This window comes from Paralichthys olivaceus, chromosome 7 (genome assembly GCF_024713975.1).
Source record: "Paralichthys olivaceus isolate ysfri-2021 chromosome 7, ASM2471397v2, whole genome shotgun sequence".
NCBI lineage: Eukaryota > Metazoa > Chordata > Actinopteri > Pleuronectiformes > Paralichthyidae > Paralichthys > Paralichthys olivaceus.
Window position 1 is genome coordinate 6,742,874 of NC_091099.1, and position 27,982 is coordinate 6,770,855.

General features: G+C 43.1%; 1 protein-coding gene across 5 annotated transcripts; it reads left to right on the forward strand.

Moving 5' to 3' along the window:
• Positions 1 to 204: 204 nt before the first annotated feature.
• Positions 205 to 27,980, forward strand: bicd1a (bicaudal D homolog 1a). Of its 5 annotated transcripts, none has more exons than XM_069528128.1 (10): positions 205 to 507; positions 17,282 to 17,494; positions 19,910 to 20,062; positions 20,830 to 21,327; positions 22,845 to 23,237; positions 23,371 to 24,132; positions 24,226 to 24,377; positions 24,494 to 24,704; positions 26,726 to 26,811; positions 27,859 to 27,980. In XM_069528128.1, exons 1-10 carry the CDS (start codon positions 292 to 294, stop codon positions 27,977 to 27,979), a joined length of 2,805 nt encoding a protein of 934 aa, XP_069384229.1. In that variant the 5' UTR covers positions 205 to 291; the 3' UTR covers position 27,980. The 5 variants fall into 5 exon arrangements, with proteins under 5 accessions (XP_069384229.1, XP_069384230.1, XP_069384231.1 ...); XM_069528129.1 differs by having other exon boundaries at positions 23,374 to 24,132; XM_069528130.1 differs by having other exon boundaries at positions 26,736 to 26,811; positions 27,859 to 27,979.
• Positions 27,981 to 27,982: the final 2 nt, after the last annotated feature.

A 27,982-nucleotide genomic window follows, 5' to 3' on the forward strand; every position in this document is an offset into this window, starting at 1 on the left:
CTTCACTGACCTGATTTTAAACCTCGAGACTTCATCAAACTGTTGTTGTGGATGTTTGCCTGTTCTCTATCTGTTATTAGGTGATAGTGATTTCACTGTAGAGGTGGATGTTGACGGTGTTTGTTTGGTTTGACATGTTTTAAAGAGGGGAGGGGGGGGCGGATACTCAGTCTCTCAGCCTCCGCCCGCCTCCTCTGGCTCCGTTCAAACCGGCGGAGAAGCGCAGGAGGAGCCGCAGAGCCGCCGACAGAGGAGGGGGGACGGCTGCTCCGACACTGGGAGAGAGGGGCGATGGCCGCCGGCTTAGGATGCGGGGAATCGGTGGATCAGTACCGAGCCGAGGTGCAGCGGCTCACCCAGGAACTGGCCGAGGCGAACCGGGAGAAGATCCGGGCTGCGGAGTGCGGACTGGTGGTGCTGGAGGAGAACCAGGCGCTGAAGCACAAGTATGCGGAGCTGGAGACCGAGCAGGAGACCCTCAGGAAGGAGTTGGAGCAGTTGCAGGAGGTGGGTGCTGGGGGTCTGGGTCAGGTGTGTGTGGGATCGGCTGCAGCTCCACCATGACCCAGGTCTTGTTTTTGATGGTCAGCTGGTTCTGCACAGACCTGTGGGCCCCTCCGGAGCAGAGCCAGGGTGGGGACCCGTCATGTTGTCTCCAGGGTCCACAACAAAACATGTCAACTTTAATGTTACATCATCCACTTTGTATGACTGTGCAACCAGTGGCGGATCAGGGGGGGGGGGGGGGGGGGGGGGGGGGGGGGGTTCTTAATAAAGGGGGCCCCCAAAATGAAATGGTGCATATGGTGCTGAGTAGGTGGATGCATTTTAAAAGGCTGTTACCTGAGGGAGAGGATCTGTCAGGGACACAGCATTACCACACAGTTACACACCTGCGCACACATGCACCTACGAATATCCACTTGGGGCTGCAGCGTCTTTTTGAAATGGTGTTTGGCTGCACTGCACCAACTGGACACCTTGATATGAAATGATACATACTGTGTGGCTCAGAGTGTCAAGTAGGTGGATGCATGTTAAATGCTTTTCTCACAGTTTGGTTGAATTTTCAAAATTGCTTCCTCTTCTCGGCTCATGTAAAAACAATGATTATTTGTTGAGCCAAAACATCAGTTGATTAGTCAATAAGTTAATTAAGTGAACATTATTATTCATTTATTTTTTAAGTTATTCATAAAGAATCTAAAAAATACCGGCTTTTTCTAAATCCAAATGAAATGGTAAATACTGTAACCTGAGGGGGAGGATTTCTCAGGGATGCAGCTCCACCTCAAAGTTACACACATGCACAGGATACAAATATCCACTTATGGCAGCAGCGTCTATTTCAAATGGTGTTCAGCTGCAGTGCACCGCCCATGAGTTTGATAAAAAACACCTTGATGTTAAATGGTTAGTACTGGGTGGCTGAGTAGGTGAATGCATGTTAAAGGCATTTCTCACAGTTTGGTTGAATCTTCGAAAAATAGTTTCTTGTTCAAGGACATTATCTGACATTATCTGACAGCCAATTGGAATTAGATTTTGCAGCTTGCCCCACTTCTGGATCCAACCTTAGAAATCATCATTTTCTAAGCTCAGGGCAAAGTCACACATGTGCGAATATCTCGGTTTAAAGTTCACCAAAGTACCTCCACATAAAATCCACACTGGGATCTGTGACCGTGCGTGTACAATGATAAAGTTATATCTTGCGTAGGGCTGGGCCATTCTGCCAAAAATGATATCAGAATGAAACTGTTAATATCAGTTGATGTCAATAATCAATATTGATAATTATCACAATAAATTTCACATTATTATTACAGATTTTTGGTTTTAAAATCTTTACGGCCAGAGAATGACAAATACTTCAACAACCATAAAACTGAGGTTGATCAATTATGTGTCACCTCATTGTGTTTGCATAATACAATAGCAATGTATTGATATATATCAGACTTGCATTACATATTGTTATTGATGACGATTGTATTGTGATAATTATTGTTTTGGTCGCCCTGCCATAGTCTTGCATGAATAAGTTGTCATCAAAGATAAGTCGATAGTGTTTCTGAGCAGTGAAGTGAGAAAGCAGCTCTGCATATATAACACAATATGCAAGCTCAGGATTCTGCCAGTAACACCCAGATCCACCTCCCACACCAGTGTTCTCTGCTTCTTTGCTTTCTTTTCCACAGTGTGTAAATGTCGCCAGTCATTCATTTCAGTCGTCTCTGTTTTTCCGAGAGAGTTTTCCCCTCAAGACTCCGTCAGTAATTGGATCTTCACCACAGCTTGTGTGTGTTGCTTCAGATGCTCAGCGATCTAAATGTCAAGATGAGGATTTCCATTTAGTAAAAGCAACTGACTGTGAAAATAAACATTTATTTATATTTGATGACAGCTTTGGTGAAGCACTTACAGGACCCCTATAATCTGGCTGTGTTTATACATTCAGTCATTAATGCATACATGTATATAACAAAAGGAGGAGGCTGACAGGGCTTCACAGCTCAAGGGTGCTCATGGAGTTGAGAGAAGAAGCTGAAGGCTGTGTTTTTGTTGTGTTTGTGTTTGTGTGTGTGTGTGTGTGTGTGTTTGTGAGAGAGAGAGCAAGAGAGTGGGAGAGTCAGAGATGTTGGTTCTGTGCTGCCGACTCAGAAATCCTCATCATTGTTTATACGGTGTCGTTTCTAATCATGCACACACCAGTCACTCTGGTCTAAGATAAAAACTCAGTCACAAGAAAATTCCTAAAGAAAGTATGAAGTGTATTAAAGCCATGTTTCATTTCTTTACACTATCTTACTCTGTAGTACATTCTATATTTCTGGGTTTTTTACTGTTTGTCTGAAAAATTAGATATTTTATCTTGTTAAATTGAGATTTAGGATATTATGATGGACATTGTTTACGATATCCATTATTAACTCTACTACCCCTGTAATTAAGGGAGTGTATGTCAAGAATTATCTGTGTTATTATCAGCGAAATGGTTACTTTAAGTCTGTAATCTTTCTTTTTTATCATTTATTTAGTCATAAAAAAAGATCCAATATCCTCTTCCACAAAAGATGAAATAAAAACCATAAAAAGAAAACATTAAAAATATTGCCATGTGAAACTAAAATAGACTCCATCAGTGGGCGTTTCTCACACAGCGGGCTCTCCATATATTTATATATATATATATATATATACTGTTTATATGTATATATAACCAAATAAAAAAATAATGACATCACATGCTCAACCTTTACCGCAGCACTCACCATGTTACATTATACATGTGCGGTTTTATTTTTCCATCTCCCGCTCTCTTCCTCGTGCCCTTTTTTATCCCAGCGCTTGACTAGTCGAACATTTTGTTATGACTCTCACATGGGATCAGAAGGATCTTCGTGCAGCCCACAGAAGCACAGTTAAGACAAAGAGACGGCCTGATACCGCTGGCAGCAGAGCACTGTCCAGCCGATACCTCACACGTAGGAATGACTGGATGACGGGTGATGTTGCAAATGATGAGGGAGAATATGATGAGACAGGGAAAAGAGAGAAGCAGAAGTAAAGAGACAGTGGAGTCGACAGTGGCTCCAGTAAAAAGTTGTGGAGTGGTAAAAGGAAAATGATGGAGAGAAGGAAAGTGGATTATGGATTAGTTGTACAGCTTTTCATCACTTGGCTATAAAACAGTGCAGCAGTGCTTTGTTTTGATCTGTCATCGGTTCACAGCTGCATCCTTTGTGTCTGCGTGTGTGTGTCTGCGTGTGTGTGTCTGCGTGTGTGTGTCTGCGTGTGTGTGTCTGCGTGTGTGTGTGTGTGCTCTTGCCTGATGGAGGGAACATTTTCTGGAGGTGAAATTACTTCCGCAGAGAAAAATACCTCCTGGTTCCTGTCTGCCTGTCGCAGATATTCTGTGAATATGAGTCCGAGTGGCATGAGTGCAAACCTGCCAGTACAATAACATCATATCTGCCCCTGTCTTACTCCGGAGAGGTGTATTGTTAAAGGTCAGGGAAACGGCAAATGGAAATTGAGATTGCTTCTGGGACTATGTGGCCTATAGTCTCACAACTTATTCTCTTGAAAGATGATAAATCCATTACGTAGTCTCGCCATTCTTCTCCTCTATATGACTATAGATTGTGTTTCATCCTGTCAGAGTTGATTTGTCAAATGCGTTCAAAGAGATTGTTTTACTAGACATATATATATATATATATATATAAAATACAATATTAGAATGTCTAAAAACAACTAGAATGTATATGCTATATTTCTGTTGACCTGACTTTATTCAAGGTAACAGGGGCATTTCATTGTGGTCATCTATTAATGGCGTCCATTAATAAAACTTAAATGCATTACTTCATCTGTGAACATAACTTTAGCGTATGTGGTGTCAGGTAGATTTTCATCAGCAGTCATGGTAAAAACAACAAATCCCATGATCCCACACTACTTCTTGATGTCATCAATTAATGTCTTTTGTTAATGTTTTGATTGAGAGACTCCTAGAGGTCGAAATTACATATTAACCTTCAAAACTGACAGCAGATTGTTTTATTGGCTTATGTACAGTGTTGTTAATATCCCATTGAGTAGAATCCAGTCTCTGTGTGTATGTACAAGCTGGCCAGATTTGCATGCGTCTTCCCTACCGCGTTTCCATATGTTCTGTGGTCACACCAACAGTATGTCGTGCGTTCAGTTCAGGTCCCAGCTGGTGGAGAACAAGAAAAATCCACACAGGACTCTCACGCCTCAGCTGCTGTTATTTAGCCTCGCTGTAACAAACTCGGTATTTGTGTGTCTGTACCTGGCTTTGATTTGTGTCCGGTTATATCAGGCTAATGCCTTATTTCATCATGTTTTTATCCAGATCCTCCAGAGTGCCTCCTTTAGTCTGCCCCACCTCTCGTGATTTTTCGGTTCAGTCGTTTTTGAGCAATCCTGATAAAAGATAAACAAAAACATGGCAATGAGATGTAACCTCCTTGGTGGAGACAGTACGCTATGATGATAGGAGCATCTTCAAAACTCTTTTTATTATTGACTAGTCTATTCATTTAAAGGTACGTCTTAAAAGTTATCATGGCCATTCGTCTACTTTATTTTTCAGAAGAAGTTGTGTGTCTCTCTCTGCTGTCTGCACGGTTCAGACAGACATATGAAGCTAAGACTATGTTTTGGCAGCTGACAACAGCAAAGTGTCCGTCTGCATATTTTCCCTTTATCGAGCTCTTTCACTCAGCCTTCCTCCCCGTCTTTCTCCCTTCCCCCTGGCCCGACCACTCTCACTTCTTGTATCATCTGTGTGTGTGTGTGTGTGTGTGTGTGTGTGTGTGTGTGTGTGTGTGTGTGTGTGTGTACTGTAAGTCTCTGGATAGCTGCCGAAGCAGTTACCCATGGCTCTGGCGTGTAAGTGCTGTCTCCAGGCAGATCTACCTCGGATAGGACACACTGAGAGGCCGGAGGAGGAGGATGCCATTGCTGCTGCAGAGGAGGAGGAGCAGCGTGTTCATTTCTTCATCACATTGTTGAAATCGTCTGTAGATTGAGTTCAGCGGTAGAGCGCGACAGAGAGTTTAAATTAAACCCTTTGATTTCTGTCTGAAAATTACTCATAATATATTTGGAGACTCACTTTGGACTGAGCCTTTCAAGGTGTATTCCTACGCTATTACTTAACTTCTATTAGGCTAAGCTAAGCTAACCATCTGCTGGATAAAGCTTTATTTTTAAAGGACCAGCGAGTAGGATTTAGTGGCATCTACTGGTGAGGTTGCAGATTGCAACCAATAATCCCTCACGTCTCTCTCTAGAGCCAGTGACTGGTTTGTCCTGGGCTATCAATTTAAATAATAGATTCCAGATGAGTTGATTTTGGAAAGCCTAGTCTGCTCCTGGTGAATTGACAGTTAGTGTATATCATATATTTCCCACTGTGATAAATTGTGTTATGATGGTGCATTATTCCCCAGGGGTTACCTGTCAGTGAGCTGCTGGCAACATGTGAGAATATACTGAATATGATTGATCAGCTGTCACTCCCTCTGGGATTTACTCAACAGTAATATCTGCACAAGTCAAGTTCACATCATGTGACTGCTCGGTCATTAGGGACGAGTGACGAGGGTGTGAAGCTAGTTTGTCTGAACCTCCTTCAGAATGAATTATCAAGCCCAGAGAATGAGTGGTGCAAAGTCACACTGGTTTGTGAACCCGCGTGTCCCATGCAGCAGGAAACCATACATGAATATATTACACATGATGGGTGACATTTCCAGAGGTGTTTAACATATTTCCCTCCACAACTGTGAACTCCTGCAGTGACATTACTGAGGGAATGTATCAGACAGGTCCCTGAAGCTGCACAGTTGTTGCTGTTATTATCTGTTAAAGTTCCTCCCGACATTGAATAAACCTCAATCATCTCTGAGCCTCGAAATTACATTTTATCCAGTACTTGCTGATGTACTATGTTGTATTATTATTCAAAATGGCTTTGCCTCTATCTCTACCCCCCAGCCTCCTTCCTGCACCTCTTGTCAAACACACACACCTCTGCTCAGTTTCTGTTGAAAAAAGACTCACTGAATGAAAAGAGAGAAAAACATGAACACTTGGGAACATTTATTAACTTTTTTCCAAACTTCCTGGTGTGTTTGACCCTTTAACTCGGGGGCAACAATCTGGCCTGAGAGCATCTGCGGTTGTAAATCTATCTCCACTGACTGGGTAAAAGGATGCATTACAGCCCCCCCCCCCCCCCCCCTTTACACCTCCATTGCATTAGCAGGGGTCCATAGCAGAGGCAGTAAACATGGACAGGGGGGAGCAATCAATACCTCATGAGATGAGGCCGTCCCCCTCTTTCACTTTTTCTCGACACTGCCAGTCAGTCCACCATCCCCCTCCTCATTTCCCATGGCGCCCCCCCCCCCCCCCCCCCCCCCCCGTGCTCCTCCCAACCCCTGTAGTGATCTGGGAATTATGCATCGATTTCTGCTGGTGTGGTGAAAATGTATCAGGTCTGAGCCCAGGCTGCATGTGCTCCATTGTGTGTAGTGTAGATTGTATTATTGTTGAAAGGCATGAGACAGCTTCCTTGTGATTTCTTCAAAGTGGATCAAACAGCTGTGGAATCACTTGCAAAGCTTTTACAGGGATGAAATTGAGTTTCGGTTCCTTGTGATGTCTGCAGCACAGCAGGGCGCTAGTCTGATGTGGTTCAACACTTATTATTGTGTTATTTATTGAGTTTTAATGACATCTGTGTTTTCAGGGAGGATGGTTCGCTGCAGGTTTGGTGGTGTTGATCTCTGACCCTAGCAACAGGCTCAGGGATGCAGCCGAGCATAGCAACAAGGACCTGTCTGTCCTTGTGTTTTAGCCTCTGGTGTGTTTGTGTGTGTGACGACCTGAAGGGAAGGTCATTTGTCTTTGTGGCTGAGTCACATGTTAGAACCCTTTTGCCCTTTTTGTTTGTTTCTTTTCTACACTGTGTCTGTGTGTGTTTAACAGGAGAGAGAGAGGGGTCAGGGCTTTGGGTGCGGATCTTGTGATTGAGAGCAGAGAGTGAGGGACGGCAGGGTGGGGTGGTGGGAGTCATGAGGGACTCAGCCATCGGTTGGGTCTCTTTGTTGTTATTGCATTATATGGGTGTGACTTAATGGAGACGAGGAAAGGAAGAGAGAAGGTGGGGATTTGTCGCTGTCTTAGGAAAAATAACATGGTTAGGGGAGCCGAAGTAGAGCGGGTCGTCCACTATCCAGAAGGTCGGCTGTTCGATCCCAGTCTCCCCCATTCTGCATGTTGAAGTGTCCTTTGGCAAGACCCTGAACCCCAAATAGCCACAAACAACTTAGATGTGTGATAGAGAAAGTGCTGCACATAGATTCACTGTATGAGTGTGTGTGTGTGTGTGTGTGTAGCAAAAATTGTACTGTACTAGAAAAGTGCTGTTTAAATACAGACCATTTAAAAAAGAGGATCAAAGTTATTTCAGTCTGACCCTTATAATTTTGTTTTTGTCTCCACTTTTAACATCTCATGACACCCTCATGAAAGCGGGACGGACCTTCCCTCCTGGTCGTTTTGTTTTCTCTCTGCAGAATCCCTTCAGGCCCAGACTCTGTTTTCCAGAAAGCTCCTTTTACCGCAGTGAAATACAGTCGTTGCAAAGAGGGACCGGGGAACAGGAGCCTGCAGGCTGCTGTATTGATTAGTCGTCTACTTTAGCTATGTGTGCTGGAAACTCTGAAGGCGTAGCTAAAAAGCATTTCTATCCCATCACAAGGAAAACAAAGGTCTTCATTGTCTGAGCTCCAGCTTGTGCCTCAATCAGGTGAATTTAATGTTTTGTTTCTTTTAAAAAGCATCAGCCCCTTCAGTTATTCTGCCTTGGTTGTGTCTAGACAGAGCAAATCGAGTTTCAGCTTCTTCCTGATTATCATCTCTGCATGCAGAGGGAAGAGAAGCATGCTATCTCCATGTCCAGAGGCCATTACATCCAGCGACGATGTAGAGCAAGAACAACCGCGATCGGTCCTCGTCACAATTACAGTGCACATATACAGTGGCATGCATGAAAACGTCACTGTGTGTGTGACGCAGAATCAGGGTCAGAGGATCTGTCTTCTTAAATTATCCTGTCGTTCAGCCATTTAATTAACCCTGTCCTCCGTCACTAGAGCGCTGATATCAAGTTAGGTCAGGAAACTAAAAGAGCAAAGAGGAAGTATAAGTGCTTATGGAAGACTTATTAAAAACATTGGGGTTAACAGGCCTGAGAAATTACGTAACTAAGACGTAAAAATCTTCTTGTATTCCTGTGCAGTCATCTCAGCGCTACAGAACAGCCTCACAAAGCTGCAAGCATAGACAGTAAACCATAAACAAAGACAAAAATCTTGAAATGATGTTTGGGGTTGGGTTTAGTCACGTACCTCTCAGGTTCGTCTTGGCTCGACTGATCTTCTGTAAGGTTCTGACAGTAAATTATGGCCTGAGCTGTATTTTTATAGCATCGAATAACTAATCGTGTACTTTGACATTTTGGGTTAGCCCATGTCCCATCTGCTAACGTGAATGAGGCAGGTTTTATGACCTATAACACAGCCAGCCACCAGCCAATGAGCGCCATGTTTTATAAATATTGGCCATTAAAAAAAACAACTGAAGTCTCCTTGCTAATAACCCGTTTTAAAACTGTAAAACTGTACGATGCTTCCCACAGATCTGCAGGTTCGGCATGGACGCTCTCATATAGGCCGCAGAAAATCACTGAGTCACCCACAGGCCCCATATGTCAGCTGCAAGAGAGTCACTGTGCATCACAGCCTGTGTTTGTCTGGCTCGGCTGCATCCTCTTTATCAGGGAGATCGACCGCAGAGGGAGGAGACTATGTTATCTGTATATTCTGTCTCCTGTCGCTCTGTCTCTGTCGGCTGCCTCTTTGAGTGCATTTACTGACCAATGCCAAACAGCCTGCAAGCTTAAAAACACCTCTGTCATTTTGTTTTGCAGTGCTGTCCTCATTACTCATTATATTTGCTCCACTTAGTCAGATAAAGGGATAAGGGACTATAGGACGGAGGGAGGGAGAGAGACAGAGTGGGTCGATGTCCACACTCCCTACATTAGTGCTCTAATGCGTCTTCACCCCAGGCGTGTTCCTGAAAAACTTAGATGACAGAGGAGACTTGGTAGCTTGGGATCAGAAGGAAAATGGTCTTTTGTCATTTAGGAGGATTACGACAGAGGGAGAAACCACTTAAAGGCTTCTGGAACGAGAATGGATAAATGTATTAGAGGAAAATTCCCCTCGGAGAGATAAGAAGCAGAGAAGGACTGGAAGTGAAGGATAAAGTTATGTAAAAAGACGAAAAGACATTTGTACACTGGTGGGATTTTTATAATTGAAATCTTTTGGACAGCTTTGTTTATTCTGTTACTTCACTGTCAACGAGCTTCTGAGCGTCTGTGTTAATAAGGCTGTAACCCGAGGGAGAGGATTTGTCTGGGAAACAGCTTTTCCTCATTGCACACCAACAACTTCAGATACACAAATATCCACGTGAGGCTGCAGTGTCTTTTGTAAAAGTCTGTTTTTGCTGCAGTACACTCACCATGAGAAAGACTAACACTGAGAAAACCCTGACATTAGTCAAAAGTCAAAACAACTAGTTGATTAATCAATTAGCAGTTAATCTACAGAATTCAAAACCTTTGTCAATCAGTTTATCATTGTATGATATTAAAGTGATTTTATTTGGGTTTTCAAATGTTGGTCCAACAAACAAGACATTGAAATATGTTGGCTTTGGGGAAATGTAGAATGGATAAGAATACAATTAATGGAGATTTTTTTGATCAATCCATTACAATTACTAAAAAACTAGCAGATTAATCAAATCAATGAAAATAATGTTTATTCAGAGCCCTAATACCCATTGATACTCAATCAATTGATTAGTTTGACAACACGTCTCCAACTTTGATTAGATCAATTTTCTCAAGAACAATTCGTTGATCTTGATGAAAAAGTAAGAGTTTATGCAAAATCTGCAAATAGTGAGTTAGAATATGGCTTCCTTCCTTCTTTCCTTCCTGAAGGAACTCCAAATTAAATCCTCCTCTCCCTGGTGACTCTTGTTCTCCTGTGAATGACAGGACTCAGGGATGAATACCATGTGCATGTTCAACTACGCCTGCAGCCAAGTGTGTTTTTGAATTAGTGTGCTGCAGCGGCCCGACTAGTCGGCCGTGTGTTTTTGTGGTCGACTTGCTCATGATCTCCTCGAGGCCACATTACCAAGCAGAGAGAGAGCGAGAGAGAGAGCGAGAGAGAGAGAGAGAGCTATGTATGACACAGTTTCTGCTGGTGCAGTTTGTGCAGGTTGTTAGAGCTCTGATGGTTTTTCCTCCCGTCTGCTTGCACTGATCGCTGCTTTCTGGCAAAACATCAAATCGAGCGCTCCTGATGATCGTACATAATGAGCTGTTGAAAGGACTCAGGGAATGTAAAGATGGATTTTAAGAGAAAAGAGGCAATAAAGAGTCATTAGGAATTCTGCGAACAAATCCCACACCCAGCTGCCTCTCTGTCTACCAATTCAATGTTCATTCAGCCAGGCACCGCCTGAGCACACGGCAGCATTCAAGGATTCCAAGCGTCTTTTTTAGCACGAGCGGACTTGAGCCAAATTGAATCTGTTTAACAGGCCACATCTTTTGAGCTCAACACAGCCTGTCCCCTGGCAGACCTCTCAGCACCATGCACTGCACACATTGTGTGGAGCACAACGTGACAGATGTGATGCTAAAGCACATAAAGGCCTTTTTTCTGCTGTTACCCTGCGTTATACAATATAATATGTAGCCTAGCATATTGTTGTCAGAGGAATAATAGACTCCAGGGATTCACATTCACGTTACTTACTGTCTGCAAAGCTTCTATTATACCAGCTCAGTGTGCACGATGTCATTCATGAATGAAAGAGGTTAGAACTAAGGACACTTCTTGATTCTCACCAAAACGCTGATAATCCAATAAACTCCTCAAGGTTTCACCCCAAAGTAAATTCAGCATACACAGGTACCGGCTCAGTTAAGTTCATCAGAAACAAATGACTTAATATGATGAATGAAGAAGATGATGCAGATGAAAAAGTTGAAAATGTGTCAAACTGTTTCTGCTGCCAAAGCAGAGATGAGATGAAAAAGTAGGTTGATGTCTGATGAAGTCAATAAAAGTGTTTGAAACATTACTCAGATAAAATATATTCAAGGTTTTAGTTTTGTTTCCAGTTATTGTGTCACAGAGTCTCATAATGTTATTCTGAGCTGCAGTGACAGAATAGAGACTCAACAGTGATAGGAACCAAATGATCTTAAGCTATAATAGTTATCTGTAAAAGCAAAATGATTCCACTGATCAATAAAAAAAATCAATTGCTATTGTCAGGATGCTGTAGGAATGATGACGCTGAATTTCCAGTGATTTGATATCAGATGAATCTGCTCCAGAGCAAGTTAGAGGTGCAGCGTAAATTACCTTGGTGATTTACCTTGGTAATAGGGAGTCCGAAACTTTCCTGTGATTATGTAATTTCAACTTCACAAAGGACGATAAAATATATTAAAATACAGATTTTAAACATGGGTCACCGAATTGTGTTTTGAATAATGTAATTAATTAGTTTCATTCGTTAATCTTATTGAAGTGATTGACCTCTGTTGTTGCTGGCCTGTGATTACCCAGCTTCCCCGGGCTGGTGGAAATGTGCCTGTGTGTTTCTATAGATGACAGATCTCTTGACTTGGCACTTTTCCCTGTGGCTGAGCACATGGGGACATTTCTCTGCCCTTGATGAAGGGCGAAATGTGCCGGAGCAGTTTCTCATACAAAACATACTATTAATGGCTCATCAGGGGTTCCACCGTTAATTATTAATAACAGTAACTTTAGGATGTGAATCATGAAACACAGGAGTTCTATGTAGTAAACATCTTTTAATCATATTCAGACTCCGCTCTACCCATTTTGTCCGCATTGAATAAAGTTTGAAAAAAGTAAGCTTGATGACATCATTGGTTTTATCTCAGTTTTGGCTTGAATGTCTGTAGAACCCATTTCCAATATACAGCACTTATTCAGAACAGCAGTTGCACTGGAGATGAGATGTTGAGGAGATTATCAACACTACAAATAAGTGATAAATCTAATGTTGTGCACTGTTGATGCAAAGTCAGTTCACTAACCAAATTGCATCTGTTTCATTTGAAATTTCGCATTGAAAGAAAACAGACATTTGTGAATTTCAAATTCAACGTTCTCTCATTCTGTGATTCATCCGCCGGCTTTACAACCGATCGAGCAAGTGAATAACACAGTGAGGCCACATATGCTACAGTTTTGTTTTCACAGCTTGCAGGTACGCATGCTTCAGCAGGACACACACACACACACACACACACACACACACACACACACACACACACACACACACACACACACACACACACACACACACACACAGCTGTATTGGCTTTGAAGCAGCAGTCCGACATGTCCCTCTCCATGGTTCTGAAATCCCTGATATGGTTGGCTGGGTTGCCATCTGGACAGTAATATGTGTGTGTGTGTGTGTGTGTGTGTGTGTGTGTGTGTGTGTGTGTGTGTCATAAGTATTTTGCGTCTTATGATTTGACTAATTCCACCATTTCTGCTTCCCCATAACTTATCAAACCATCGCAGTAGCAGAGATTAGGGCTGAGCAGTCCGTCTTTTTGTTGATATTTAAGCTGTTATCTGACAATAAAGATTAATATAGAGTTTAGGTTACTTCAGCTTAGTTTATAGAATGTATTTATTTAATCCACATCATCCACATCACATCATCATTTAAAACCTCGATCTTAGCCCCATGAATTAATCTTCAACTGTGCGCTCCTTAAGAATTAATTAAAGGTTCCCGGAGTGTCACTGTCATCTAATTAAAATCCACATTAATTAGAACAAGAACACACAAGGGCAAATTAATAAATTATAAAATACAGTTGCTGGCTGTTACTGCTGCAGTGGTTGAAGTTAAACTTCTATCGTGTGTGTTTGGCTCTAAGCTTCGATCTCTGACCTTGACATTTTAATCAAGTCCGAACCCTCGCCTCAATTTATATCACTTTCTATAAATAAACCAGTCGGTGCTGTCGGCTCAACCTCGTACTTTACCTTAATCATGAAAGTTTGCTGGAGATTAATTGCGGTTGTAGGAACCCTTCACTCTTTTTCTCCCTCCTGGGTGTGAAAATAGAAACACACGTAGAATATTACACACTCATTGGTCCTCCCCTGACTCCTCATTAGGGATTGCAACAGACAAAGAAGGATTCAAGGCTCTCCCCACACACACTTCTCTTCTCTCACCAGTGTTGGTTTCCCTCTTTCTGTTCCTCTTTCCTTGGCCCCAGGGATGAATATCTATAGAATGGGACCCTATTGTCTGGACTTTATCCACTGAGGCACAGAAGGCTCCAGAGCCTCAAGGTTGAATGCATTACGGGGGCCAAACACAGTGCCTGGGACTCCATATTAATATCATCCTTAGGAAATGGTATTAAACTTTAATCTTGCATGCTGTTATGTTATCTGCCTTGAATAACTGTGTTGTTCTTTGCCAATTAGAACTCAGATACAGAGACGCTGCAGATCCATCGCTGTGATGAAACGTTGTGCAGCATCGTCAGCACTGTTCCAGTAATTAGCCTGTGCTATAAGGGGCCGTCATCAATGTTATTTTTAGCCTTTACAGTGCAACAGCAACAGGGGGGCCCGGGCGTGCTGCGTTTTCTTTATGTACAAACGTTGAGCGTCGGCCATCAGTGTCACTCCTAATTTTCCTTTAAAAGGAGCAGTGAGCAGATGGAGCGAGCAGACTTCGAGGTTTGTTATAAAACCATCTGCTTCTCGCTTCGCATCCTAAGACCCGCAGATCGACAACACGTCATGTGTGTCAGTGAAGCTTTAGGCTGAAGTTCTGTCATCACAGAGGTGATTTACAGATGGTGCATCCAGAGAACAACTGCAGCACCTGCCTCAGAAAACTGCAGCCACCTCGCAGAGTTTTTAATGTCATGTGACTCAGTGACATTCCCCAGCACCAGTTGAGCTTCATTTCTAACCAGCATGCATTGCTCCAAGTCCAGCATGCTTCATTTGAAGTCAAAGCTGTGCAGCACCACATTAAACACACTTATAACATTGTGCCTTTGTTTTCCTCTGTGTCTATGCTAAGCTAAGCTAACTGCCTGGTTACAGTAGCATCGCATTTCTCTTACAGGCATCTTACGGACATGGTAATGAAAGTCAAGAAGGACATTTCTCTATTTTACTTTAAGACATTTAACACTTGTGCATTTAGACATATTTTCTGAAATGCAAAACTGATTTTTGCAAATATATTTATCTCCAATCTGAAAAATCTCCAGTATAATATATGCATCTAGTCGTGGCTGTTCTTTGAATAGGCTCTAATGAAGTACAGTGAAGGTGAAATCTATTGAATTTGCTCTCCTGTCTTCAACCCGTACTGGGACCAGATATCCAGCGTCCCTCCTGCAGGGCCCAGCTGTTGCTGCGACGCCTGCTCGGACGTTGACGGCCTCTCGTGTGAAGCGAGGTTTGCGAACTCATTCAGTCGCACTGTGCTTAGAATTAATCAGCCGTGTTGTTCGGTGGGGGGGGCCCTGGCACTTAATCATTCACTACAATCACACTGTACCCCAGAGAGCGAGAGAGGCCACCAGGGAGAGAGAGAACAAGAGAGTGTGAAAGAAAGTGAGAAATAAAAGAGCTGGAAAATGAGAGGTTTTTTTATTCTAAGTCCTCGAGGACGGTGTTTGTGTTTGAGTGGCTAAATGTTCAGTGTATCTACATACATTTTGCTGGACTGATTATTGGCATCCCTAATTCATATGCTAACTGGCACATTTGTAATACAAAGAGAAAAACAAAGGAGTGTATTGAATTTGAATAAAAATGTCCACTCGGGGGGGATCAGTGCTGTTCTAAATGAATAGCAATTAATTTACCTGATTTACTGCATGTTACTAAATGTTTATATTGACAGACTGGATAGAGTGTGAGCATCATTTTTATTTATTTGACCGTGACTGTGAACGTGATGAGAGGACAGTGTTGATCGCTCGGCTGCTGCTCGTCTGGAGATAGTATTGATACGTCGGGTCATACGGAGTTGATCGATAAACCTTGGTGGCATTCAAATCTCCTTAGAGGTTTAAACTTATAACTCAGCCCTCTTGTCCGTGCCTATGTTAAATACTCAAGTAGATAAATTCACCCTGTCTAATATAATAGCACACGCCACCTATTTACCCCGTTAGCTCATGATGCAACATTAAATACAACATTGAAAAATGACTATGCAGTGAAAAGACAGCTGCACTCTGTCTCCTCCAAACAATAGCTGCATTCTGCCTTTAAATGATTCATCCCGAACACAGACGATGTTGCTATCATGGCGCGGAGGGATTGGAAAAGGCTGCGAGTGAATTATTTATTCCTCCAGTCCAAAATGTACTGCTCCCTCATGACTCAGGCTGCACGGTCGATTTGGTCGAGTAACTCTGTCCAGGAACGGCGTCCTGAAGACTGTAATAACTACACACGCTGGATTGTTGATGGTGTCGTGTGGCGATTGTAAACCGTAATATATTTTTTTCGAATAAGCCGGTATTGATCCATTCGTCTCTCACAGAGGCAGCAGCGGGCACCATCCCCGATTCTCCTGCAGACAAAGTGAAGCTTTTTATATTTATTGAAGCACTGAAGCAGCAGCTGCATGGAAATAGAGAAACAGTTGTGTCTGGAAAATGCACGTCTGCAGAATCATATAATATTAATGAAAGGTTATTCTCTTTAAACTTTGTTGCTCTATGCAGTCTCCTGAGCTGTTGTCGTTTTCCCCCCGCTGTGGTTTGGTACAGTAGGTCTGGTGTGGTGTGCAGTAACTCTGTTTTGCTGTTGACGCCTGATTTGATTTTGTCAATCAGGCACCGGGTCCTTTATCATGACAAGTCAGCTCTTAGTGCCGTGAAAACCTGTGTCAGGAAAATGGGAACAGTGTGTCTATTGATCAGAGTGAAACGGCATCCTACACAGTCAGAGAGCAGGTGTCTCTGAGGGACGGCCTCAAAAAACAACGCTCTCATGGACTGGGATGTTTGACTATATGACTTCAATCGCTTGTCTTTGTTGCTTGTTATATTTGTTTTTATTTTATACTTTTATGCATCTGCCCGAGAAACAACCAATGTCCTGAGGAATAATGCTTTCGAGTTGTTCGTCTCATTCTTGTGAACATGATATCCCACGAACGCCTCGAAGAAATTTCTTCGAATTTGGTGAAAATGTTCAGTTTGACTCAGGGATGAACTGATAAGAATTTGGAGGTCAGAGGTCATTTCTTTTTTGCCTCTTGAATGTGTTGTCTTAAGCCACTTTTCAATGTTGGCTTTAATTTCCTCTTAGACTCAAAGAACAGAATTTTTGACCAGTTGTCACATGGACTCAAACATGAACTGATTAGAGGTCAAAGGTCACTGTGACCTCATGAGTCTGAAAATGAAATGTGTGATAACTAAAAACTGCTCTGGTTGGCAGAGTTTTACATCTGCAGGATGGTAATTCTAATTGCATCACTTGTACTCCTCCATCTTCTAACCATCCCTTTTTTTTTTTCCCTCCCCCAGGCATTCGGCCAGGCCTACACCAACCAGCGTAAGGTGGCGGAGGATGGAGAGACCAATGAGGAGACACTGCTGCAGGAATCAGCCTGTAAAGAGGCCTACTACACTGGACGTGTGTCGGAGCTGCAGACAGAGGTGACGCTGAGCCGCTCGGTGGCGTCCAACGCCCAGGCAGAAAACGAGCGGCTCAACGCGCTCGTGCAGGAACTAAGAGAGGTGAGTTTTTCACACTCAGACTGATTGGCAGGACAGCTGTGGTTGGCAGCATATATTATTTATATATTTATGTACAGAACATTAATTGTAAATATGCAGTATTGTGTACTGTACAAATACTTTGTTGTATGTTGGATAAAGAAATAATTTATTTTGAAAGGTGTTCATTTAATACCCAAAGACAAAGCCAAATATAAAACCTGCACTTTGATTGTGTTACCTTTGTGAAGAAGGATGTGTCTCGTCTTATGTGCAGTGCATTGACACATGAGATCCATGTGCCTGACAAAGGCCAAAGGGTCACAGTGACAGGCAGAGCAGTACACACATGCGTACGTGCCAGCATGTGTGCATGCATGCATGCATACATGTCCGCAGCCATTGTGTCGGGCGCTGCAAAAGTTCGAGCCGGGGTCAGACACCACGGCCACGACCCCATTGTGGGGGGCAAATCCGGCACTAAGCTGGGGAATAAGTGAAATGCCCTGAGCTCGGCACATGTGTAGGGATAGAGAGAGCGGGGCTGCTCTCATCACGCAACCATAACAGTCACAGCACACATGCACGCACACACACTCCCATTCACTGAACTCATCAGGGAGTGTTGTGACGTTTAGTTGACACACACACACACACACACACACACACACACACACACACACACACACACACACACACACACACACACACACACACACACACACACACACACACACACCTATATTCACGAAATGTCAGAAGGAACATAAGCAGCTTAATGTAACACACAGAAGCTAAATCAAGATATTGTAAAGATATATCAAAATCTATATTTTTAAATTGGAAACTTATGACCTCATAAGCTTAGTCGATATACTCAAGTTGAGCTGTTATTTTTTTTCATCAGTGGTTTGACGTGTTCAAATACCTTCAATCCTCCTGTACATATGTGATGCTCATTAATTAGGAGGGGTCGTGTTTCCATCCTGAGAAGCAGGTGTTGTTACAACACTGGGGGATTCATTCCTCACAAATCACGTCTCATCTGGCAGGTTCATAAACATGTGCGGATTTATCAAGAAAAATCTGCTGGTGAATCTACAGGCAATATGTCAGTAAATCAGAAGTAACAGAAACTGTATTTTTATCACTGATCCTGTCAAGAATGTGTTTTCCTCATTCTCTTTCACCTCAGTTGGTATTGATGAATAATTCCAACACATCCGCTGCAGTTGCCAGAGCATCACAAATCTATCAAAGCTGTCACAGTCGGTGCTGTGAACTCCAGGTCAGCGGCCGGGTTGCCGAGCTCGGCCTTGTGCCGGGCCCAGTGCCAGTGTTGTGTGCCGCACTGTCCCTGACCCCGGCCGCTGTAGCCCCTGATCAGCTATGCTTCCATTGAGCTTCACTGACTGATAATTGGCCTGTAATCCTGTGCACTTCATACTCTGCTCAGTGTTAAGCCGTTTCTATAATATACTAGTTTTTCTGAAAATGTCGTGTTTGCTTTCAGTTTTCTTGGCCTGGATCCATACAAAAGTATATTTCTTTAGTTGAAGCTGCACTACACTGAGCTTTGGACTTTGCCTCCATTAGCTCCAAGAGTATATGAGCTGCTGTCAGCCACTGTACAAATCAAAAGATTCAGTGGATCTTAATGGTCTTTCAGTTATAGTCCAGTTGCAAGTTTATAAAATAAACCATCCACCCTCAAACACACATAAATATCGAGATTCTGGAGGTTTAAAGCCCAGAATAAATGTGCCTGTGCTGCAGGAGCTCCGTCCTCCAGAGTGTTTCACCCGCTCCTGACACTGTGTCAGGGTCAGCACTTCTGCCATATGTAGAGGGAGCTGCAGGGAGCTCTGCAGTGAGAGGAGTACACACATACAGTATATACGCACACACTCAAATAAATCATATGACCATCTGCCTACTCATTGCGTTGTTCTGGATACATTTAGTCGTGTTTGTACGTAAAAATAAGAGCTTTTCTATCCTGCTTCTCTTTTCTAAATTCACTTTAAAAGTTAATAACCCATTCACCTAACACAGGAATAGTATTTAGTTAATGGAGTCTGGGTTTTTAATCTAAAGGAGAAGGTATCCATTCATTTGGTCTTTAGTGAAAATTCCATCATAGTAGTTGTATGAGCACAGATGATTTTGCTGAGGTTCATGAGAGCCACAATCGGGCAATCAAGATAATTTGGCTTCACGTTTAGGCAGTTGTCATGTTGTCCATCTTTATAAACAGTCTATACTGCAGACTGTAGAACTGTCAATACTTTCATCATCTTCACAAAGGAGAAGTATAATTTAGGTTCAGCAGAACAAAAAGCACAGACTCTGCTCTACCTCTCTCTACCTTTTCTCACTCATGTGATTCATCCTCCCTGCTTCCCTCTTCCCATCCCTCTGTTTTTGTGACTCCAGAGTAACGAGATGCTGGAGCTGCAGAGGAGCAGGATGAGGGAGGAGATCAAGGAGTACAAGTTCAGAGAGACCCGGCTTCTTCAGGATTACACTGAGCTGGAGGAGGAGAACATCACGCTGCAGAAACTGGTCTCCACTCTCAAGCAAAATCAGGTCAGTATGAAGAATTCATCTGAATCATTCCTCAGAAACAGTGCAGCACACACAGCGGCAAAGTTTGTCGTCACTTTTATTGATGACACACCGTTGAGATGAATGACTCATTTCCCAGAGTCACTTTGAAACGTCTCCAAACGTGCTCATCTTAATGTCTTTAGTGTCAGTTGTGGGATGCCCTGAATAAAATATTCTCTTCACCCTTTAGTTTCCATAAGAGGATACACCCCCCCTCTATTGGCTGTATTTATAATTTATTATACCTGGTCTGTGCTGGAGTAGATAAAGCCATATAATCAATATAAAATCTCTATTATGCAAGACTCTGTGCCCAAGTCCAGATTAGTAATGATTTTTTGACCACATCATCCAGCCTATGATTTATATTAAATACTACATGGAGGAAGTATTTGGTAGTTTGTTTAAGTTTTAAGGTTCTCCACAGCTACACTTGTTTATGTGTAATCGCGCCCTCAAACAGCCAGAGTTTGTGATGTCACAAACCTGAGAAACCAATCCTGTCAACTTGTAGGTGGGGCTCAGTAGTGTAATAAGCTACTGGAGAGGGTCTTTAAAAGGGAAAACACTAAATATTAAAGACAACTGTGCTATTTTGTGTTGTTTTTAAAAATGAAAAATAAATTCTTCACACTTTCTTCCTCTATTTTGGCCTGTGCTGCCTGGTCCTTAACAAGACTCATGTTTTATAATCTGATTAAGTCGTTAGAGTAAATGTCCCCTTGTCTCTTCTGTTTGTCCTCCAGGTGGAGTATGAGGGACTAAAGCATGAAATTAAGGTGCTGGAGGAGGAGACCGTCCTTCTCAACAGCCAGCTCGAAGACGCTTTACGTCTGAAGGACATCTCCGAGGGTCAGTTAGAAGAAGCCCTGGACGCCCTGAAGAGTGAGCGTGAGCAGAAGAACAACCTTAGAAAGGAGCTGGCCCACCACATCAGCCTGAGTGACAGCGTCTATGGGGCCGGGGCCCATCTTGCGCTCACCGTCACCGGTGTCGAGGGGCTTAAGTTCCCAGAGGAGACAAATGGAACCAACGGCACCAACGGCAGCACCGTCCCTGCCGCTAATGGCAATAATGAGGACAGCAACTGGCGCAACGGTCACATTCACACAGGCACGGGGCTGATTAAGATGAACGGGGAGTATCGTCCGGGCCGGAAGGGAGAAGCCCTGCACCCGGTGCCAGACCTGTTCAGTGAGCTCAACCTGTCAGAGATGCAGAAGCTCAAACAGCAGCTGCTACAGGTGAGGCCTAAAGCAGGGGCAGTGAATCACTGTGAACTCAATTACCTGTAAAAACAAATACATTCTTTATCCCACAAAACAGCACATGCACAACTTTTTCATTGGATGATTCATTTTCAAGGACAGACGTGAAGACCATTTTTGCATGTGGAGATGCTATCTGCTATTTTTACAGTGTAAAACTATTTACTGCAGAGGAATGGAGCCAGAAATGATCGGCTGCACCAATGCACTTTCCCACAGTATGTAGTTTTTGTGTTGATCAATGTGCCACTGAAAAGATAGATCAGAAATATATGTACATGTGCATTTGCTGCCACATGTAACTTCAAGCACACGTGATTTTAAATGTGCAAAAGTGAGGAGAAATGAAAACTACATCTGAGTCACAGCAGATAATGGAGTCCGGTCGTAGATGGAGGCTGTAGCAGTAGATATGTGCGTGCTCTGTAGTGAGTCCTGTCAGGGTGATTAGCGTCCGATAAACAGGGGGAGCAGATTCAGCCGAGAGACAGAAACCGACTCCTTCTGCTTTTAGTTTGAAGGCGAGGGGACAGAAATAGAGACGCCACAATGTCAAGTTTTAAGTTTGACGTTTACTCACATTTTCCCCACGTTTTAGACTGAGAGTATGAGGATTTTGATATATGTGTGTAAACCTTATTAGGATAAGCTACGTCCATGTAAACAAAGAATTTTTTGATTGACTTCAGAATAGTTTTTTTTTTTTGTTGAATGTTTTGGCAGAATGATATTAAAGGTATTCTGACAGGACCCTGTATGGTTATTACTATTAACTAGAGTATCTGTCTTTAAATAAAAGTAAGTAAAATGGTCACAGAATACAGGAGGAATACACACAAGACATTATATAATGTAGTTCTCACTCAGCACATAGATCATATTCCTGCTTAAATCGAATTAAATCATTACTGCACACGTAGCTGAGCCTCATTGGGAAACAGCTAATCAGATCAGTGGCTGCTATATTAGCCGTGTGTCTTTCTCCGTAACGTATTTACTCCCTAATCAATTTCTCTGTCGACTTGATATAAGAAGTGAACACAACAGCTGAGTATTTTCACCTTAACACTGCAGTAAACAAATGCCAGGCTGAAAAAAGAAATGTTGTATGGCAATCCCATCACCTCTTACTGCTTGTTGAATTTTCTTCAATAGTTTATAGTTTAGGTCCATGTCCCATCTGCTAACATGGAGGAGGCGGGTTTTATAACCTTATGTTGCAGTTTTTAGGAGCCATTTTTATCTCTAGGTGCTTTCTGGGAAACTTCATTAGTCTTTCACTAAGGAGACGCTTCCTTCTGGCCATGAATCTCAGATCAGAGTTCGGCAATTATGGCTGTCCATGTATTTGTGCAAAAGTGTAGAATTTCTAAATGAAAAATGTGTAGCAACCCTGTTTACTTAATGTAACTTAATAATAACACAAATAATGATCTGTCTTTCTTTTAACTTGACTGACTCGCATGTCGTTGTGTCTCCCCCCCATCCTGCAGGTGGAGTGTGAGAAGGCAGCGCTGCTCTTGAACCTGCAGGAGTCACAGACCCAGCTGCAGCACACGCAGGGCGTCCTGACCGAGCAGAACGAGCGCGTCCATCGTCTCACAGAACGCGCCAATGCCATGAAACGTCTCAATGGAGACAAAGAGCTTGATGACCCTCAAGAGAGCGAGAAGCCCGATGGTGGCTCAGTATCGCCGCCAGCTAATGGTCACCATGATGCTGACATCCACGGGTTTGAGATCCTGGAGTGTAAGTACAAGGTGGCGGTGACGGAGGTGATCGACCTGAAAGCGGAGCTCAAGGCCCTGAAGGAGAAGTATAACCAGGCTGTGGAGGGTCAGGGAGACGGCCACAGTGACGACAGAGTCCACACACTGAGCGAACAGGTTTGTTGTTGTTATATACAGATTCAAATTCTGTTTTTATTTATGCATCAATTGTAACATTGAGATTATTAACTTCTATCAACTCGGTTCAGCATCATATGACATTCCAGTTGTCCAACTGATTTCCTCCAAGCAGGTAACTCATCTGGAGCGCAGTCATCATGAAAGCCGAGAGAGGTTGGCGAGCCTAGAGGCAGAGCTCCGAGCGGCTATGAGCACGGCCACGGAGAGTCAGGGGATGCTGAACACAGCGCAGGATGAGCTGGTAACCTTCAGTGAAGAACTGGCACAGCTCTACCACCATGTCTGCTTGTGCAACAACGAGACACCCAATCGCGTCATGCTGGACTACTACCGCCAGAGCCGCGTCACACGCAACGGCAGCCTGAAGGGCTCCGATGATCCCCGGGCTTTGCTCTCACCTCGCTTGGCACGACGCCTCGCAGCAGTGGCTGCAGCTTGCTCCCATGAGCCCCAAAGCAGTCCCATGGGCTCCCCATCCAAAGACGCCCATCACAACGAGACGACGGCCAACACAGGGGACTCCTCATCCTGCCACAGCAGCCCCACCCGCAACCTCACAGGCTCCCCAGGCATCAGCATCTCTCCTTGCCCGTCTCCACTGCACTTAGAGGCAGGAGGAGACCTGCGGAAGGAGCCCATGAACATCTACAACCTGAACGCCATCATCAGAGACCAGATCAAACACCTCCAGAAGGCTGTCGACCGCTCGCTGCAGCTGTCCAGGCAGAGGGCTGCAGCCAGGGAGCTGGCTCCGATGCTGGACAAGGACAAGGAGTCGTGCATGGAGGAGATCCTCAAGCTCAAGTCCCTGCTCAGCACCAAGAGAGAACAGATAGCCACACTCAGGCTGGTGCTCAAGGCCAATAAACAGGTTAAGCTTTTTCTTTGCTCTGAATACACCAAGAAATAATCATGTGGTTTCCATGGAAACTGAAGTGTTAAGTCTAAATTCTCTCCTTTGCAGACAGCAGAGGTTGCGCTGGCAAATTTGAAGAGCAAGTATGAGAATGAAAAGGCGATGGTGACCGAGACCATGATGAAGCTGAGAAACGAGCTGAAGGCTCTGAAAGAAGATGCTGCCACCTTCTCGTCTCTCAGGGCCATGTTCGCCACGAGGTGAGACGGGTCACGCAAATATGAAGCTGCTGAGATAGAGAACGGCTTCCATGTGTTAATGTGAATAGAGAACTGTGTGTAAACAGAAACCTGTGCTCTTTTCTTCCTCTCTCCAGGTGCGATGAGTACGTTACCCAGCTGGATGAGATGCAGAGGCAGCTGGCGGCAGCGGAGGACGAGAAGAAGACGTTGAACTCCCTCCTCCGTATGGCAATCCAGCAGAAACTGGCCTTGACCCAGCGTCTGGAGGATCTGGAGTTTGACCACGAGCAGATCCACCGTGGCCGCGGCGCTAAAGTGCCCAAGATTAAAAGCAGCCCGCCCAAAGTAAGTTGCAGAGGTGCTTTCACGGCTCCACCCAGCCCTACCAGGCTGCACAGCCACTCCATCATCACCAGCTCCTCCCTAACCCTCAGTAGTCCTCCCCCTGTAGAGAATCCTCCCTGTCCGCCCATGTCTGCGTGGATTTCTGAAACAATCCAGACCTCAGCTTCAACATTGCCCGACTTGCGTCGCTCCAGTTTGTCTCAGGACAGCTCTGAGTGGTTAACCTTAGAGTTCAGACGGCTCAATTACTCAAGACAAGACATAGGTAAACTGTCCCCATCACACAAACCCAGAAACTATAGCTCTGCATCAGTGTCTCCTCGCGCTCGGCGAAGACTTTGATTCCTCATCATCTGCACACTCAGGATAATGTGGGACTCAGAGGGGAGGTTTGAAAACTGGTTTCACATGTGAACATCCAGAAGCACTGAGGATGAAGGAGCCCGGGACAACCTGCTCCATCCTCAAAACTGCACTGATCGGCACATTTGCTGTGCAACATTGACTGAAAGATGAACAGTGAAGAATTTTCAAATAAAGTTTATAAACAGGCATTTTAACTGGCACCTGAATAGTTTCTAACATATTATCCCATATATTACTGTGCTTTAAAGTATTTCAATGTGAAAACCAAGCAAAAAAAATGGCATCTATTTCAAGATATGACTCAGAGCACCTCCCAGTGGCAGTTTTAGTCAATTACACATTAGTATTTTATTTAAGAGCTGATTTAACCCATTTCATTAAGCTCATGACATAGTTTTTAAGTGCTATAGAATCATATTTCCTCCAGTTCCTCTTTGCATGCATCATATGTTCACATCAAAAGGCATTTGACAGGCACAGAGTGGTTCATGTGTATAGAGCACTGCATTAATATAGAAACCAGCCGCACCTCCTCTCTGTGGCCCAGCGCTCATCAGTCTCCTTCTACCCCGCAGGTGGTTTGAAAAAGAAAAGCATTATTATTCCTACATCAATTCCCTGATAAAAACATGCTGCCAACTCTCTCCACTGGGTGACAGTGTTTGAACACATTTCCCTTCTCTCTCCTGTCAAATGCTGTTTGACTCTCATCCCACCTCAGGGCTCGACTTGAATGGACTAAAAATAAACGTAGTTTGAAGATGAATGAAAATGATTTCTCTGATGAGCAGCAGTTGTTCTGGAGATGGAGCAGGACTGGATTGTTCAGTGTTAGTCCCACGTGTCTGTTGTGCTTTACACATAAATACAATATTGGATTTGCATTTTGTGCATTTGGGTGGATAGGGGTCCATGTTTTTGTGTCTTTGGGTGATATGTGTTGTCTGCCTCCTGTGATGCATGTGTAGCTGTGCTGAAACTGGTCCTGTCAGTGTGATCAGATGAGACTGGTTTCAATTTTTACTAAAGCCCAACTGACTTATTGATAGGCCGATGAAAAAAAGCCAGTATGAGCCTTTCATGGACATTTACCCTCCAGAGAAAACAATACAGAGAGGATGTGCGTTTATGTTAAATGTTTCTTTTCTTAATTCAAGTTCATACATACATTTAGTTATATTTTTGAATTCTTTTAATTTATAGTAATTTATTATTAAGTTTATGGTTAAACTGTAAAGAATGTAGCTTCAATTACATTTCTTTGTAATGTGGGTTTTATAGTTTTCAGTCGGGCTCTTATTGTTAGGTTATATTTGACTTCATGTATCTTTCTTTGCTTCTTCTAATATCACCCTTCTTCTCTTTTCTCATCATCTCTATTTCATCACATTAAGCATGCTGCGTTTGTTAGAAACCAAAACCAAGTAAAACTACATCAGGAAGACGATCACAGACATTATGTAAAAGCCATAAGCTCTATCTGTGACAAGAGAACTAGTGTATATGGATGAGAATCTTATTACTACATTATAAAAGCCCAACCAGTCTGTCTCTTTGTCCCTGACAAGGCCGTCCCCCGTCTTGTCCCCCTGTTGTCTCTGTTCTGTTGTCTAAGCCTGAGTGTTACCACTCTGTATATCTGTCTAATTTATCAGTTTCTTGTAGATTGTCAGCAGCCTGCTGCCTCATTATCGTCACTTTCCCCACAACTAAGGCGAGGGAGAGCGTCCCTAGTCCGCAGGTAACAAGATGTAGAGCCTGCTAGAAGTGGGATCACCAACATCTGCCTATCTCATGCCACAAAATCGTAGCTGTTGCACATTCTCTCTTTTTTTTACTGCACATCTGCATCTGGGCTACATCGATTGCCCTGCATGTTCTTAGTTTTCACTCTTATCATGATTTAGTTATTAACGGGTTACGGCTGAAACTAACCCAATAAAAACCAATAATTAACTCTTCACTGGACCATCGAGTGAAATAATTGTTTTCACTTTGCATGTACAGTTTTGCATGGCAGTTTTATATTGACTTCATGCTATTACTGTAACTCATTTAATGCCAGCTCTCTTTTTTTAATTTGAAGTTAAAATCGTGACATTATAGAAAGAATTTTGTGCAAAAATTTCACTTTTTTTAACTTTTCTCTCTATAAACTTTTTTGGCTGCTGGGTGGAAATCAACATTTGCAGTCAGAGTACAGTTTTGAAAGAATGCTTTCTCTATTCATCTGAAAATATAGTCAACAAATAATAATATACTCAGTGTATATTGAGTTTCCCAGCAGTTTGTGATGCAAACATTAAGACACCAATAATTATAATCTCAAAATACTACTCTAAATGTGGCCATGTTACATAGTAAGTACTTCATATTTTCTTTTAATTTCCAGTAGATGTTATTGCAATTATTTTGTATCTGTGTCTGTGGTGGTTTTAAAGGTTTAGACATTTTGGGAGATATGTTTCACTAATTTGTCACTTTTGTTTGATATTTACAAAAAATCTAAGTCTAAAACAAGTTTCCAGTCTTAGTGCTACGCTAAGCTAATCGTTGGCAGCCATGTCGGTGTAAATATTCAAACATGAGTGGTATCAATATTAAAAAAATTTTTAAATGATTATTTTTTCTCTCCAAAATGTTGAAACTTTTCTCTTTTTGCTGTATGCTGCATCTTCGTTGATTTGCTGTAACCTTATTCTTCCAGCCACTGTTTCCCTTCTTCTGCAGCCGTAAATACACGTTTTCACTCAGTCCTGTTTATCCTTCTGTCCTGTGTCTCTTTCAGTCGTAAATTTGTGGCAGACCTCCAGGATCATCACGCAGTTCTGTCCAGCGGCAGCCGCCTCCTCTCCCCCTGCGACCCTTGTAACCATCTGGTCCAACTACCCCACCCACCCGGCCCCTAACTT